Here is a 15,712-nt window from a genome sequence, read left to right as displayed (position 1 = left end):
GACAATAAAAAGTTCTGTGCGACCACATTCCTCAGATCAGCCATGATTGGTGCGCTATTCGTCGCGCGGAATCCATCATTCGTCGAATCATCGAAGCAATCTCTACTCACCGTACCAGCGAAGCAACTTCCGGTACCGTGCCTTCCTCTTCCTCCGCGTCTGCGAAGGCTCTGCCCCCGGTTTTTTGCGGTCGACCGAACGGTTCCGACTTTTACTCGTTGACAAGAGTCGCCGAAAAACCGTTCGCCTGGGTAGCGAGAGATGCCGTAATCCGAGAAAGCAGCAGCGGAGACAGATCGAGTGAAAGGAAACGACGAGATTTAGGTTTCCGTTAGAGAACGGCGGACAAATAGTCGGGAGAGTGAATAATTTTCATTCTCACGAATAAATATCCAGCCTCTGTGCCTCGTACGTTTCTCCTGGATCATCCTGGTACAGATTGCGTTGGCAAGGTAACGTTCGCATTTCTGTATTCTATGTATTTATAACGAATCTGTGCGAACGAACTACGAAACAGACAATCTTGATTTCGCATAGCGATCCGCGGTTTAAACATTGGAATTAATTATATATCTTGTACAGAAATGTTCAATTACTCTTTCTCCTCTCAATCTAACCAGATTCGCAATCGCGTCATTGTCAAACTATACCAAGCGTTTATCAAACTGAATACGCTATTCAACAGACAAAGCTAAAAGCTACGAAAACTGTATCGCTTTCCCTTCTTCAGGAAGTAACAAATTGTCGCCGGGATTTTGGTAGCAGAATAGCATCCTTTATTATACAAAAATATACATCTGTAATAGCTCCCCGACCTAATAGCATAGAAAAGCTTACAGAGAATGATTGTTCTTACTCTACTCTTAAGGAACATGGCAAGTTGAGTTTTTATTTAAGACGTTATCGAGCATACGGCTAGTTAAAATATACCCAAAACTTTTATACGTACACTATTCGTCCCAGAAACTTAACCTACTATAGCTCTATTTGAACGCGCGGCATTCGATCCTGCTGTGATCCTCTGCTGATAAAATCTTTTATAAAGAAATATTCGACGAAGCGTTCAACAAGTGTTGACAGTGCCTAACGTTACACCATTGGGAATGAAGATCTTGAATACTACATATTAAAATAAACAAAAAATTGAATCAACGAAATACTTCTAAATTGGAAGCAAGCGTACCAAGAACTAGAATAAAAGTACTTATTGGGAAGATTTTGATCGATAGTTACTGTACTAAAATATCTACCTTTCGACAGTGTCGTTATTACGAAGAAACACTTGCAACTAAACTAAAAATATCGTTTGCATCGTAAAATAAATAAAATTTAACGTTTAAAAATAACAATGCGTACGCCCACACACGGTGTATCTTGTCAATGAAGTTAGTAGAACATATTATGCTATGTATATAAAAAAAAACAATACTCCATCTGTAAGATTAAAATAAACCGGTTGTAGAGGCGTAAGAAACGAATCGTTTGGAAATAATTAATGCAAACGTAGACTGTGTAAAAAAATTAGTTAAGGAACAGTCCGTCGTGAAGCAGAAATCTTATGGACACCGGTAAAATGTGTGCTCTACTTCGATATGGTCGCAGTAATTATAAAATGCTTTGAGGAAAGCGAATTCACCCCAGTTCTAGTTCGTCCGAGTCGTCGGACAATTCGCTCTCGTATCCGGCTGGATAGATTTGCGGCTTAGTTTTCGCGTTCGATGATTTATTGTACCGATTTCCACCGCTTCCGTTTCGCAAGTAATCGTCGCCGCATTTCCTCTCGTTCTCGATGAAACTCACCGTATCGTTCTTCACCGGTGTAACAAGATCGATCTCCTCGATCTGACGGACAGGTCTCTGGAAAACAAAATTAAGGAAACTTTAGCCGCTGGAAAATCAATTCGCATCGCATGCTTTTTCGTGGACCGTGAAAAGATCGCTTACTTTTGGCGTGGACGTATTTATTTCCTCTATCGAGGAGGACTGCTCGAGATCTATCGTCGCGTTCAACGTCGACGATATCATCTCGACGCTCGAATCCATTCTCTGCGAGGTGCTCGCCGGCGTTTTCGTCGAGGTTCGCTTCTCTATCGAAGCCGCGGACGAGGGGCGGGACGTCGACCGACTAGATAACAATAAAGGTTCCACCGCGTCTGCCAGGCCCTCGTTTATCAGTTCCAAAGCGACGTTGACATCCTATGAACATTACAAGAGACATCCTCGTCATCGGAACAACGAAATTGGTCGCGGCACGGTATCATCCCTTAATTTTTGTTACCGCTGTACCTTATCGTCGGTATTGTCGAATAGATCGAGACAGTAGATCGTCACTTCACGCCGAGATTTTCCGTAAGTGCGAATCCGATCGATGTATCCCTCAATTTTAGCCGTGAGTACTTCGCATGAAGTGAGTTCAGTGAATCTGTCGCACGCTTCGTCAGACCAATTGTCGTCTCTGCAGCAAAATAAAATACGAGAAATTAATTAGAAAGTTCTTTAATCAGCAAAACTTCTTGTTATAAAGGAGAAGTCAAGTTTTCATTGGTAAAAACAGATTGGGTTGCAAAAAGTTAAGGAAAATTAAGTTAAGCAAAAATTAAGTTAAGCAAAAAGTTAAGTCCCAGAGATTTATTATCGTACGCCTGAACGAGTTATATTTTTAATCTGGGAACATAAATCTTCGCGACAAGTTATGGAAAATGCTACAGAGAAATGTTCGGTTTTATTGCTGGCAATACTGAAGCAACAAACTGCGAAATTGGCGATGCGTGGCATAATAAATTTCTTCATCAATTGGCAGCGAGAGGAGCGTCTTACGATCCAAGACAATGTGCTATAGCAGTCTAGAGTATAAGAACCTATGGCACGGCGTTGATTACGATCGCTTAAAAAAACGCGATGCACTTTGGAAAAACGACATTTTTCCCTCGCGAAGATTCCTTAGCTGCCGTCGCCTATCGATAAAACACGAAACCCAACAATTATTCATGCTCGCAAATGGAAATACCCCGGGGTAAGCACTTTGGGGATGTCTTGTTCCATTTATAAACGGTGCACAACACAAGTGTGCACGTGCGAGGAGATGATGTAGACGATGCATGTAGACCGTCGTTTAGCAAACCGACGGCCTCTCAGTCGTTTGTTAGAGTCCCGTGCCGAACAATATCCTCGTTAAACGGGACAAATCTCACTGGGAACACAGCAACGTCTGACATTGTCTAGCAACGGTACTGCGAGCAATAAAATACTCGTGTGCAATAACCGATACGAGAGCAACATTTTTCTTGTTAATTCACAAAGTGAAGAAGAAAATCGAGTTACATCGTCGCACTTATATTGAGACGAAAAATAGGAGATCTAAATCTGGCATAAAAGCATATAAAAGAAACTGAAAGCAACGAGTGCCGAAATTATTTTATCTCGCGGGTGACACCGTGCGATTTTTCAGTAACGAAAGAACCACCTGCTTCCTCGGATTGCCGATACTTTCGCGTGAGTACTTATTTATTGAGAGACGTGTAACAGTGTCAAGTGGGGTTGTCAAAAGAGAACGCACCGACCCGGACACCGATACCGCGAATTAATTAAAAAACGAGGTCCCCAAAGGATTGAATTATTGGAAAGCTTCCAGAAGGTTCGGACCAGGTCGGCAATTTTTTTTCCGCGGGGATGAATGTTATTATTTCACTGGCGCCAGCCAGCGAATAGGAATTTTCCATCGAGGAACAACGCGACGGTGTTCTAATTTTTGAACAATTAGCAGATCTAATAATTAATTAGCTCCGATAAAAATATAGTTCTTCCCTTAACGATTTTGCAAATTTATTGTTTTTTTACGCTCGCGTTAAGGCTCGCGAGGGACACGCGTTACTTGCAACGAAAATACACGGAGTATACTTCGAGCCTCGTCGCATTCCTTAATATTTCAAATCCTAAGAGCGCGCCTGTTTTTAAACGAACGAGGGAAAACGATCGCCGCGGATCCGAAAACTCGATGCCGTTCGTTCAAATTCAATGAAAGATTCAATACAATGCTCGCGAAGTTCTTCCGAGTGCCTCAAAGTTTATACTATTCGATAGTTCGAGCAAAATAGCATGGCTTTGAACATTTTCCAAGAATATGTTTGTTTCCTCGATATATATATATGTATATTTGGCGGAAAACCATCGGGTTGCCCTTTTGCTTTCGGGAAACGTTGGTTACGGTTCGAAATAGTATGGAAAATATCTTCGATCTAATTGTTTATACATAGATTTCTGAAAACGGAAAGTGTCCAATAGATACAGCTCGAGTAGCATGCAGCGAATTGGCAAACGGTCACGCGACAAAATGCCTCGTGTCGGAAACTGTAGCCACCCTAAAATTGTTGATATCTCAATCTTTTTTAAAGATCGAACATTTAAATGCATTTAAATGCGTTTAAATATTTTTACCGATTTTTCTATAGAAAATATTTTTACCACAAAAGATTGTTACGAAAAAGTATGTCACACGGATCGACAGACAAAACAACTTATAATATCATGTAATTGCGGCTTAATAATATTAATATTATTCGTGGGATTTCAATGGTCGTGCGTCGATAATAGAAATAATTCTCGGAGATCGCCGGCCGTCGTCAATTAAAGGTCGTTTAACGCGATTACCCAATTTACCGGGCGCTCTTTTAAATTGCCGGTCGCGGATCTCGATCGTCGCCAACAAGTTTCATAAATTCATTTGTGCCTGACGAACCTTCGTGCTGCTCCTTTAGACCCGCAATTCCGATCGATCGAATAATTATATTAATTGGGCGCAATACCCGCGTAGATTGAATCGCGCGGTAATCAATCGAGAAAACCGAGCAATTAAAATCATCGCTGCGAACGGATACGGTGTTACATAGAATTAATTAAATTGTTTGAAAGCCTTCGTTACTTAACAAATACATCACCGGGTCATTTTTGTCGCGAACGAATAAAATGTCTGCACATTAAAAGTTAGCCTAATTCTAGACATTAGCTTAATTCTTTCGCGTATATTCTGTTCGACCGTATCGCGGACGAAAATTCACCGAAATTCACGGATTCCGCGGGTAATAGGCTGTGTGTACAAAGGAAATATTGTTTTGAAGTGGTCTGCGGGTTTCTGGCAACGAGGCACTTCTCAGATACGCCCTCGAAAGCCCGGCCGTGTCGCGTGTAACCGACAACCGTAGCCAGGTTCCGCGGTAATTCCAATTCGAAAACCATCATGTGTGCATTACTTGCGCCGGCGATTAGCTGTTCCGCGGCACGCGATGCAAACGAGTCCCGGTATTCGGATTGATTATATTCCCCGTTCGACTGCTTGCTAGCCGCCGAGAAATCTATTAGGGCCGAGCCGGGTACATAATTATGGCAAGCGGATAATTAGATTTCATGCGCTCTCGCATAGTGAATTTTTCTGAAAATCTGAAAAATTTATCGATTCATTAATTGCCAAGATAACGTCGTTTCCGAAGACTCGTTACACGCCAGGCTTCAACCCCTCGATCCGTTCATGTAAAATAAACACTTCCAACATGCTACAGAAAAAAACTTCCAAGCCGATATCTTCCCCCCTTGAAGTTATTTTCAAATTTGAGATCATTATACATAACTTTGGTGTCGCATTGCTTGTGCGTGGTATACTTTGAATGATATGTTTAGCGCCGCGCCTGCATATTTTTAATAAGTTCCATGTAATTACTAATTGTACCACGGACTCCCATAATTTTATGAAATTCGGTATTACGGAAGCGTCGCGCGGTCTAACGCATTTATTCTAATCACGGTGGCAGGTCGCAGCGTGAAGTGAAACGTAATTTTCTGGAACGCCAAGAATTCTTGTTAAATAAAGGTAAATCGAGAACGAAGATTGGCATCACGCCATAACATAAAAACGTTCCCTAGCCGTTGAACTTGCACCTCGTAAAGCACCTTCCCGGCAACGGTGCATGCTAAAGTCTGTGGTAGTTTAATAGCGGCGAAACATTTTGCGCACTTTCGCCGAAGCTTTATCGTGACTGCACGCTGCGATTACACTGCGCCATGGAAGTTACTTTGTTTCGCGACCGCTAAATTGGCAGAAAATCGAAAGTGGGAATTATGAAGCTCGAGGAACAAAGTCGAACAAGACGTTCTACTCGATTCCCACGGGATTCGAATCTTCGCGACGACGGGTCGGTCGGAATTATTTTCTTGAAATGATCGAAATGGAACGATTCGTTTCTATATATCCGGTTTTTAAAAGTGAATTTTCTTATTTCGCGATAGGTCTGTTTGTCGGTATAAAATTGTTATAAAATGGAGCTGCTCGTGCCAACCGTGTCCGACGTGATCTTTAAGTATACATGGCCGATTCCGCGCTACAAGAAATCTATTTCGAAAAAAACCTTAATCGACAGCCCGTCGTTTAACACAAACGTGAACGACATTCAGTGTACCTGGAATTTATCCATCAGATTCTGGAAGGATCCCGACGGTAAGAGAACTACATAAGTAAGAGAAAAAGAGAATAAGTCACGATTATTATAAACATTATGACCCAGATTAAAATAATAAATATAAAATCGATAAGGACGACCCTGCCTGGGGTGTAACTTGGAGTACGCGTTACGTTGATCTTTAGTATTGCCATTTTAAAGGAGCATTTAATAATTGATAGAAGAATAAGAGCAGTTGACACGGTGTTAATATTATTTGCTCCTACTAACTAAACTGTCTAATTAAATTGGGGAATTAAACTGTTTCGCAACAGGTAAAAGAATAAAGAATCCCGTAGTCCTATGTTTGAATATGCTAAGCTGTAGTATAAATGAAATAGAACAAGCAAAGATACGATTTCAATTTGGGGTGTTCAATGCCGATTTGAAGCATTGGGAGTACTGCCATGTCAGTAGAACTGTGCTAGAGTTAAAATCGTGCACTGACATTATTTCTCTGGGATACAGAGATTTGTCTATAGTCGATAGACATTTGAACAAAAACGGTGAAGTTCTGGTGATGGTCAAGATTCAAATAATCCAGTGCGAAAGCGAAAAGTACAATTTGTCACAGGTAATATTCCTAATTATATAATGTAAAATAATGCTATCAAAAATGTTCCTGTTTAAAACATTTCTGTAGCTTGAAGGCCGTCCCGGTTTAGCTCTCACTTGTTGAAAATTTATATACTGATGCACCAAATGCATTTTATAGGATATGGCCAGATTGTTAAGGCATCCGCACGGTGCTGATACTAAATTAATTTGCGGTGGTTTGAATAGCACAGAAATTCCAGTCCATAGTAACATAATAGCAGCACGGAGCAGTGTTTTAGCTGAAATGATTTCATTGTTAGGTGAACCACAAGTAAAGGAGAATTCAAATCTGAACGCGGTGGAAGATAAAATTTTGGATTCGCAAGATCCAACAGAAGAAAAGGTGATCAAGAAAAAGAACATATGTCTGCAACCACGTTCAAGTGTTGATTTCGATTGCCCACTGATTAAGAACATGACCAGACTACAAATTAATTAAAATGTTGTAAAATCCTAAAGAAGTGTTACTGACAAATAATTAACCACCTGATGATTCAAAATATTATAGAATCCTTCAATTGTATGACGAATAACATCATTGTAAAGCAAATAATGTTAGTTTGTATATCCAATAAATGTGTTACACTCAAACTGCAGGTTCTCACGCTTGTATAAAATTAATTAACGCGATGTTTAATAGCTTAACATAATTTATTTACGCTGAACTTTAATAATCGTAAAACTACTAATTTTACGTAACTTTTTTTTGTGAATGTTATCATGTTATTTCATTACTTTATGGGTGAGTATCCTCTTACTAAAATTTATTTTCGGACGTGTAAAAATATGTAAAAATTATGGAGATGTTAAAGCTTTTATAAATATTTGCAGGAGCAATATAAATTTATCCTGGAACTATCGGATTTGTGTAAAGACGTTGCAGAAGAGCTATTGCGATATATATATACTGATCATGTCGATAACTTAGATAATTTAGCTCCTCAACTTTTATCTCTAGCAGAACGTTTCTCTCTACAGGGTATGTTGTAAAATATAATTAATTATTAAAATTAGTATAAGTCTGCATACGTAATACATATTTTGCAGGATTGAAGGAGCTCTGTGAAAGGAATCTCATTGAATCAATAAATCCAGAAAATATTGCAAGCAGATTATTAGTTGCTGATGAATTTGGATGTGGTGCCCTTAAAAGAGCAAGCTTAACATATTGCGAAGAAAATATAACTATAATTAACAAAAGTCTAGCATGGAAAATGATGGAACATGTGAATCCAGAACTGTTCAATGAAGTATGTGAAGCTAGTATAGGAAGTTCAAGATCAAGTAATATGGATGACAGTGAATTAAGCAATTAAAATTGAAAATACCACGAATCCCTGTAAATAATTCTTCATGATTTTATATTTTTAGAAAAAAATAATATATATATTGTGATATGGAATTAATATAATTCAAATTGTAATTTACAATGTGTATTCTAACACATATTTTGATAAAATAAATTGCTTTTATCAAGTTTTATTTTATGAATGCATGCCAAAATAACTGTAAATACTGTTAAAGAAGAATTCTATTTTATATAAAATGTTTAAACTTACCTCGATTTAACATTATTCAAACAGCATTCCATTGCTTGGGCGCCCAAACTTAGAAAATCTAACCGAATTTCTAATACGAAATGAAACGAAACCACGTCGTGATTTCCATAATCCATAAAAAATACTTCACACTCATTATTTTCAGGTGAAACTGAAATAATATAAGCTCGATACCACTTTTCATCATAACTGAATTTTGCTGCACATACTTGTCCAGGTGTTATCTAAAACAGAATAATATAAATTTTTATTTATAGTGATTTTTATTGATATCCGATGATGGGATGTATATACTTACATCTTTTAGTTTATGTATCTCTTTATTTTGTTCTTCATTGTAGTAAGAAGTCATGTCAGACACTAACTTGTCTAAAGTTGCAGTTCCACGACCAATAATTTGAACCCAGAATTTGCTAGGACTTTCAACTGCAGACACAAGTACTTCCATTATGCCAAGAGTAGCTGAAATTGAATCTTTTATGTTATTACCAATTAAGTAACAAACATTGAAATTATTATTTACAAATTTTCGTTTACACAAACTTGGTAATGCCAACGATTCATTGGATTGTGAATGTTTAATTGTTTGAATAGGCAACTTTGCTGCAGAAGGTTCCAATTTTGCAAATAAGTCCTTTATGATCTCTTCATCTCTACTTTCTTCTGTACTTCTTTTAACTATCTCCTCGATTTTTACTAAAGCAGCAGCAATTTGTTCAGAAGTCCCCTTTATTATAATCCTCTTATCAACATCTAAAAGATGCTGGTATCAGTTATTATTTTACGAAAGTAAACTCACAAACGAATTATACTTTATGAAAGCAACATACCTTGTACATAAGAACCACCTCTTTCAACTATGATTTTTGCACCTGTAATTGTTTGAACATAATGTTTAGATTCTCCGTACCTTCCCACTATCCTTGAACAAGCTTTCTGTGGTACAAATATCTCATATGTCTCAATAATAGGTTGATTATCGATAATCGATCCTATCATTACTTGAGCCATTTGTGTGTTCACAGAGGGACCTCTTATAATACAAACACGATCTGGACATTGAATGTTATCTTCTTCAAAACATATTCGTGTTCCTGTTTTCTCTTCCAGATTTTTTAATACGCATCCACCTCGACCAATAACAGCAGCTACAAATTTCCTAGGTATTTTATATTTCACTGGTGCATTTTCTTCAAAAGCTTTATCATTTCTTTTAGCATCTTCATCATCCTATTAAATCAGATGAATGATAAAATTATAATATTGGTTTGCACAAAAGTAAACACTTTGTAATAATACCTTTTTCAATAACAAGTATAATACAGCAATGCTGACACTTGTTAAAGAAACACCAAGTAAAATTGGTAGCGAGAATTGTACTGACAACCTCATCTTGTACATCCACGTCTAAATTGAGATATTTATGTTATGATTGGAATTTCATAACCTCACATGTTTTCTAAAAACCGGTTACATATATTGCAACATATGAGAAACGCAATCAAATGTTTTCAGAAACTAGAATACAATTTTAAAAATGTTTCTAACCAATTTTATAGAATTCTGCTTTAAAATTTGTCCTTTTGAAACACGTGTTGCGTGATCACGCAAACATAGTTATAAATAGCGCCTCTCTTTATGCAAATCAGAAACTTAGTTGATGCCGATAGGAGGGAAGTTCAAATGTAATAATTTAGAATAGGTAAACAGATAGCGAGAAAGAGAGAGAGAATTCCCATGGAAATTTAGAGGAAAAGTGTCGCGTAGCCTCTGGAACAATCATCCCTTGTCTTGCAAGACGAGTCGAAACCAGGAGCCGTTCGAGACAGGAATTCATAAATTCTCGGTTGAGGACCCGCTTGACCTTTCCCTCGGACCTCTCTCTCGCGCGCGCGGCCCTCAGGCAGAAATCGTCGCGCGCAAAACCCCTATATTTCTTATTTTGGCGGGCCTCGCGCACTAATCAGTTCCCGCGTGACTATTGCACGCGTCGTCTAGCTACCTCCACCACCAATCACCATCAGTCTGCAACCGAAAGACGGGCCATCCGACGAATCAGCATTCAGTTAGAGGACCCCAATTTTCCTATTCAACAAGGGAGGAAAAACCAGAGGGAACGCAGTTGGGAACAGAGGGAACTGAAGTAGAGTAATAGAGGAGAATGTCGATTTTGCCAACTGCAATACGCCCGCGCAGACACGATACGCACTAGGCACCATAGCAAGATGGCGTAATCTTGTAACGAAGCGTAAGTCAACGTTTTGCTAAACAGCACCATTCCCTCCACTTCAATGTTCCCTTTTAATAGGAGTGGGTGATTTGGTGACGACTTTGAGGGGCGTGGGGATGCGAGGGACGCCCCTACAACGTCGGATCAAATGGAAGTACTGGCTCGAATGCCGTAAATATGGCGAAAGCAGCAAGAACGATTTCTGATTGGACTTGTAAATTCTACCGATGTTCCATCTATGTCGTTACGCATCTTGTTACAGTGCCCTAGTGCGCATAGCGTTGGCGCAAGCGCGTCGCAGTTAGGGTAGCCGACAGTCCCCACTATTACGCCAAACTTCAGCTTGTTGACTGTTCAACGATACAATTTCGAAAACTGCCAAGCTACTACATTTTTAACTTCTATACAACAGTCTAAAATAACGAACAATTAATTAATATTTGCTGCCTTTTATTCATTTATTATAATATTAAAAGTTTTTAATGTTTTCTTATTCGAACGTGAAAGTTAAGTATTATCTTCGGCAACCTACTACTTGATAAGAAAATGTGGTTTACATGTACAACCATTATATGCAACAGGATATTGTGGTTACTGCTGATAAAAACACACTATTCGATAATGTTATTTTCACCTTTTTTGTTATTGACAATTTAAAGTATAATCATATAGTTCGTAACCGCACAGTTACTGAATTATCCTGAATGTTCTCGTTCTCGTAGATTATTTTCCAATTTTATCTAATCTTGACTGGAAAATAAAATGCGAATTTTAACACAAACAGAAATTTTAAACGATGTAATGTAAAAGCGTACTGCATTATCTCGTGAAAATGATGGCTATTATGTTAGATTGTCTGTAATGAGACTACAAATATGTAATACATACATACATGCATACATACATACAGTAAATACAGTGATCTGTTGCAGGCTTATCATGCTCTTCCTCAGCGATGATGTTTCCCTAATCCACGAAGACGCCATTTTCTACGGATGATGAACAAGCTCCAATCAAACTTATTAGTTACGAATCAGATTCGATTGAACAGGAATCGTAAATATTTTACCAACATTCGTATATTCCGTACGAACTTTAGAAAAAAAGATAAATACCACAATTTTATTACTGAAAAAGTCACGTTGAAAGGAATTCCAAGAGCAGAGGTGCACTTGAAAAATGCATTAAATATTTATTAATTTACTTTACAAGCGAAACATGTAGAAAGGAAACCAAGTACATGTTTTTGTAGAGCATAGCTCTGTCTTAAGGATGGCGTTGTTAAACGTTACGAATCTTGTTTGATTTACAAAATACCATAGAAAAAACAACAATTTCGCAAGGTCCGTAATGAGCGACAGTGGTTCTCAACACTGCCGCCATAATCATTTTTCGGTCGCTCAGCTCACTAGAACTATCGCTATATCAACATCTTTTTATTATTGTATTTTTTAAGAATAATTGTTATGATTCTTATTTTAGAAATGTTTTCGCGATTCTAAGAATATCCCTATTAAACAGAATATATTGGGTGTCAGCAAAATAAATATTCAGTTCAATTCTGTATGGTTTCCCCGATTTAACATCCTCCTTGGCCGTGACAACCCATGTTTACACATTCAAGAGCCATTATCTTCGCGATGAATCACGCGCGCGCGCGCAAGATCTGATATCGCTGTTATGTAATGCGGGAAATTTCACGTATATATATAGGTAACGGTTACGAACAGTTTTGTATTGTGCAATAGAGCCGCGATGAAACCACGTGTACTGGTGACAAGTAACAGCGTGCCGCCAGAAGGCATTGACTTGCTTCGCACAAAGTAAGTACAACGAAACATTTACGTTTTCTTTATGTGATAAATAACAAATATAGTAGAGATAGTACGAATAGATATTTAAGCGCATTTCTTGTTTGTTTAGATGCGACGTTACGATAATCCATTCCGATGGGAACACTTTGCGCGAAGATGTGTTACAAGCACTTCCGGGGCATGATGCGGTCCTCATCGCCGGGCACTTTGACGTGAACAGTGATTTTCTTAATATTGCAGGTATAGATCAAAACGATAGCAATTTTTCAACGAAATTAACTTAGATTATTAATTAAGACATGTTTTGAATTTATATAAAAAAAAATGTGAACAAACATGGATCGATAAATAGGGCCCGCATTGAAAGTCGTTTCTACAATCTCTGCTGGTTACGACCATTTGGACGTTCCTGAAATTAAGCGAAGAGGAATCAAAGTAGGAAACACGCCTATGGTTTTGTCGGCCGCAGTTGCCGAAATTGCAGTATTATTAACTTTGGACGCGGCAAGGCGTACTCACGAGGGCCGCCTGAAGCTTGAACGGTAATTAAATAGTAAAGACATACGATCAAATGTCTGTAGTTCACGCGATTTGAATATTTGTATGGTAAATGATTATTAAATTAGGGGAGACGTAGGAGATCGTAATCTACTATGGCTGCTTGGCCAAGATTTACAAGGATCTACAGTTGGTATCGTTGGATTGGGTGGTATTGGGCAAGCTATTGTTAAAAGACTGAAAGGATTTGATGTAGGCCGTTTCATTTATACGGGTCATTCCCGTAAGAAAGCAGGTATTTATCAGATTGTCAAAAATGCGTTCATAACGCTTAACAAAGCGACGGGATGAACCTATTATTCATGATTCTATATAGGCGATGACTTAGGAGCTCATTTTGTGTCGCTCGACGAACTGCTCGAGCAAAGCGATTTCGTTATCGTTGCCGTGCCATTGACTATCGAAACAATGGGATTATTTAATGCAAGTACTTTTGGCAAAATGAAGAAGACCGCCGTATTCGTAAACATTGGACGCGGCAAAGTCGTTGATACAGATGCGTTAGTGGCGGCGCTTCGCAATCAAACGATCTTTGCGGCTGGTCTTGACGTTACAGATCCTGAACCACTGCCTCCTGATCATGAACTTCTTAAACTACCCAATGCTGGTAAGTATTACCATGTGTAATAAACAATATGGGAACACTTTATACAACACGTTTCTATAAAGATCACAAATAAATAATTCTTTCCAAGTAATATTATAAATGTTATAATATTATATTGACAGAAATTATAATTTACAATTCTAAACATTTACATATTATATAGTTTATTTACTATTCATAGAAATGTATAGGAAAATATATTGCAGTTGTCCTACCTCATTTGGGCAGTGCTACTAAGAAGACTCGACGCGATATGTCAATTACTGCAGCACAAAATATTCTCAATGGATTGGAGGGTAAGCCATTGGTGTACGAATTGTAACTTGCAGTCTTTTTCATATCTGGAGAACAAAGATGTATTGCGCAATTTAATTACTACTGTCCAATTTTCAATAATATAATGACAATGATGTATTTTAATATTACTTTTTACATATATTTCATAGTAAATACAATTATAAAATTTGAAGAATTTATTCTTAGGTCTATATATGTATACTATGTAGTATATATATATATTAAGATATGCATATTGCAAATATCAAAATGCCACAGACATACAGTAAAAATTATATTCTATCTATCATAAAATTTTATAATGCCTATCCCTTCAATCACTAACTTCTCATGTAAAATTTCTAATAATTTGGTTTCTTCTAACCCCTTGCATTGCTAAGGCCAGATGCATCGCCGATATTGGAGTTGACCACCAATGTATAAGTTTATCGTTTGCAGTGCAATGGGTTAAATAGATAATTTTTAAAAAAGAATGGAGATTCGAATTTCTTTTTATATAATATAAACGATATATAGTAACATTGTTTTTGTTACAAATGTTTACCACATTTAACAGCAGACTTTTAGTATTCATCACCCATAATGCACAACAGGTAACCATCAAGCCTCCACTACCGCATTTTTTAAATTACTTAGAATTGGATCGATTTTATTCTCCAAAGATAATATATGACCCGTGTTACAATTATGACTAGCAATAAAACTAATGACTAATGGTAACTTGTTCATTTGAACCACCTGAAAATTAAATACATTAATGCATAAGATTGTCTATGTAAATTATTTCTAATTTCATATTAAAATAGAAAATCGCCAATGTTGTAAGAAACTCTAAGCTCTGTTACCTGATAACTGCTATACATGCATATAATAGTTTTATTCTTTCCGAGCCCTAATTTACTTCCTTGGTCGGTTGCCATTCCAAACGTTGACAAAAAGCTTGCTCTCATAGCCATTTCCGGTGCTTGCTTATCAGCTACAGATACAACGGGTACTCCATCTCTATCTGTTATCAGTATACTATGTAGACCTTCTATGCTGCTCAAAAGGCCGTAAAGAAATTTTTTTAGTTCCTGAAATGATAATGAAGGAAGACGTCAGTCGCAGCGACTAAATAACAACGTAAAGAATAATTTTGCATATATAAAAACAATTAGAACTATTTAAAAAAACTGATTAAATTCTATACGCATAACCTTAAAATATAGAAACTACGAGATGTTCAAGAAGTTCGAGATATGTAATTGTAGAACTCACCGCCGTCATCCTTTAGTTTTAATGGTAGAAAAGATTAATGTTTCACTTAGAAACGATCAAGTATTTCATAGATCTCAAACATCAACACACAATAACGTGTTACTTTTCCGTTTTCAGACAACAGTTTTGTCAGACTGTCATATTGTTCGCTAAACTGCGCACGCATCGTATTTTAAAAGTCTTTGAAGAAGTTCGTACGAATTACGAATCAATAGTTTCAAAACAAACAAGTATTTGATATAAAAAAGCTAAAACGAAACTAATGTATAAACCAAAATTTATTTTGACAATCTATATCTGTTTTTCTA

At 37.5% G+C, this 15,712-nt stretch overlaps 4 protein-coding genes across 6 annotated transcripts; 2 read left to right on the top strand and 2 right to left on the bottom strand.

Annotated features, from left to right (window-relative positions):
* Positions 1–753: 753 nt before the first annotated feature.
* On the bottom strand, positions 754–10,642 carry Papi (tudor and KH domain containing protein papi). 2 transcript variants are annotated; one of them, XM_078194234.1, is made up of 9 exons: positions 10,190–10,642; positions 9,941–10,100; positions 9,472–9,871; positions 9,179–9,394; positions 8,940–9,103; positions 8,642–8,865; positions 2,287–2,455; positions 1,945–2,196; positions 754–1,857 (listed from the first exon to the last, which is right to left on the bottom strand). In XM_078194234.1, the coding sequence occupies exons 2-9, from the start codon at positions 10,040–10,042 to the stop codon at positions 1,633–1,635; spliced, it is 1,752 nt and encodes a 583-aa protein (XP_078050360.1). In that variant the 5' UTR covers positions 10,043–10,100; positions 10,190–10,642; the 3' UTR covers positions 754–1,632. The 2 variants fall into 2 exon arrangements, with proteins under 2 accessions (XP_078050360.1, XP_078050361.1); XM_078194235.1 differs by having other exon boundaries at positions 9,185–9,394; positions 9,941–10,642.
* Positions 3,100–8,488, top strand: LOC144476912 (speckle-type POZ protein). Its single transcript, XM_078194236.1, has 6 exons — positions 3,100–3,492; positions 6,277–6,484; positions 6,761–7,059; positions 7,201–7,425; positions 7,914–8,061; positions 8,130–8,488. Exons 2-6 carry the CDS (start codon positions 6,307–6,309, stop codon positions 8,396–8,398), a joined length of 1,119 nt encoding a protein of 372 aa, XP_078050362.1. The 5' UTR covers positions 3,100–3,492; positions 6,277–6,306; the 3' UTR covers positions 8,399–8,488.
* Positions 10,643–12,066: 1,424 nt separating the features above from the next.
* Positions 12,067–14,921, top strand: LOC144476913 (glyoxylate reductase/hydroxypyruvate reductase). Its single transcript, XM_078194237.1, has 6 exons — positions 12,067–12,694; positions 12,795–12,925; positions 13,038–13,227; positions 13,312–13,478; positions 13,560–13,850; positions 14,057–14,921. Exons 1-6 carry the CDS (start codon positions 12,627–12,629, stop codon positions 14,170–14,172), a joined length of 963 nt encoding a protein of 320 aa, XP_078050363.1. The 5' UTR covers positions 12,067–12,626; the 3' UTR covers positions 14,173–14,921.
* Positions 13,939–15,622, bottom strand: Lamtor3 (Late endosomal/lysosomal adaptor, MAPK and MTOR activator 3). 2 transcript variants are annotated; one of them, XR_013495109.1, is made up of 4 exons: positions 15,405–15,622; positions 14,993–15,220; positions 14,692–14,885; positions 13,939–14,191 (listed from the first exon to the last, which is right to left on the bottom strand). XR_013495109.1 is itself a non-coding variant. In XM_078194238.1 (3 exons), exons 1-3 carry the CDS (start codon positions 15,411–15,413, stop codon positions 14,748–14,750), a joined length of 375 nt encoding a protein of 124 aa, XP_078050364.1. In that variant the 5' UTR covers positions 15,414–15,621; the 3' UTR covers positions 13,939–14,747. The 2 variants fall into 2 exon arrangements, 1 of the variants encoding a protein (XP_078050364.1); XM_078194238.1 differs by having other exon boundaries at positions 13,939–14,885; positions 15,405–15,621.
* Positions 15,623–15,712: the final 90 nt, after the last annotated feature.

Source organism: Augochlora pura, chromosome 11 (assembly GCF_028453695.1).
Source record: "Augochlora pura isolate Apur16 chromosome 11, APUR_v2.2.1, whole genome shotgun sequence".
Lineage (NCBI taxonomy): Eukaryota > Metazoa > Arthropoda > Insecta > Hymenoptera > Halictidae > Augochlora > Augochlora pura.
This window is presented reverse-complemented; position numbering and strand designations above follow the sequence as displayed.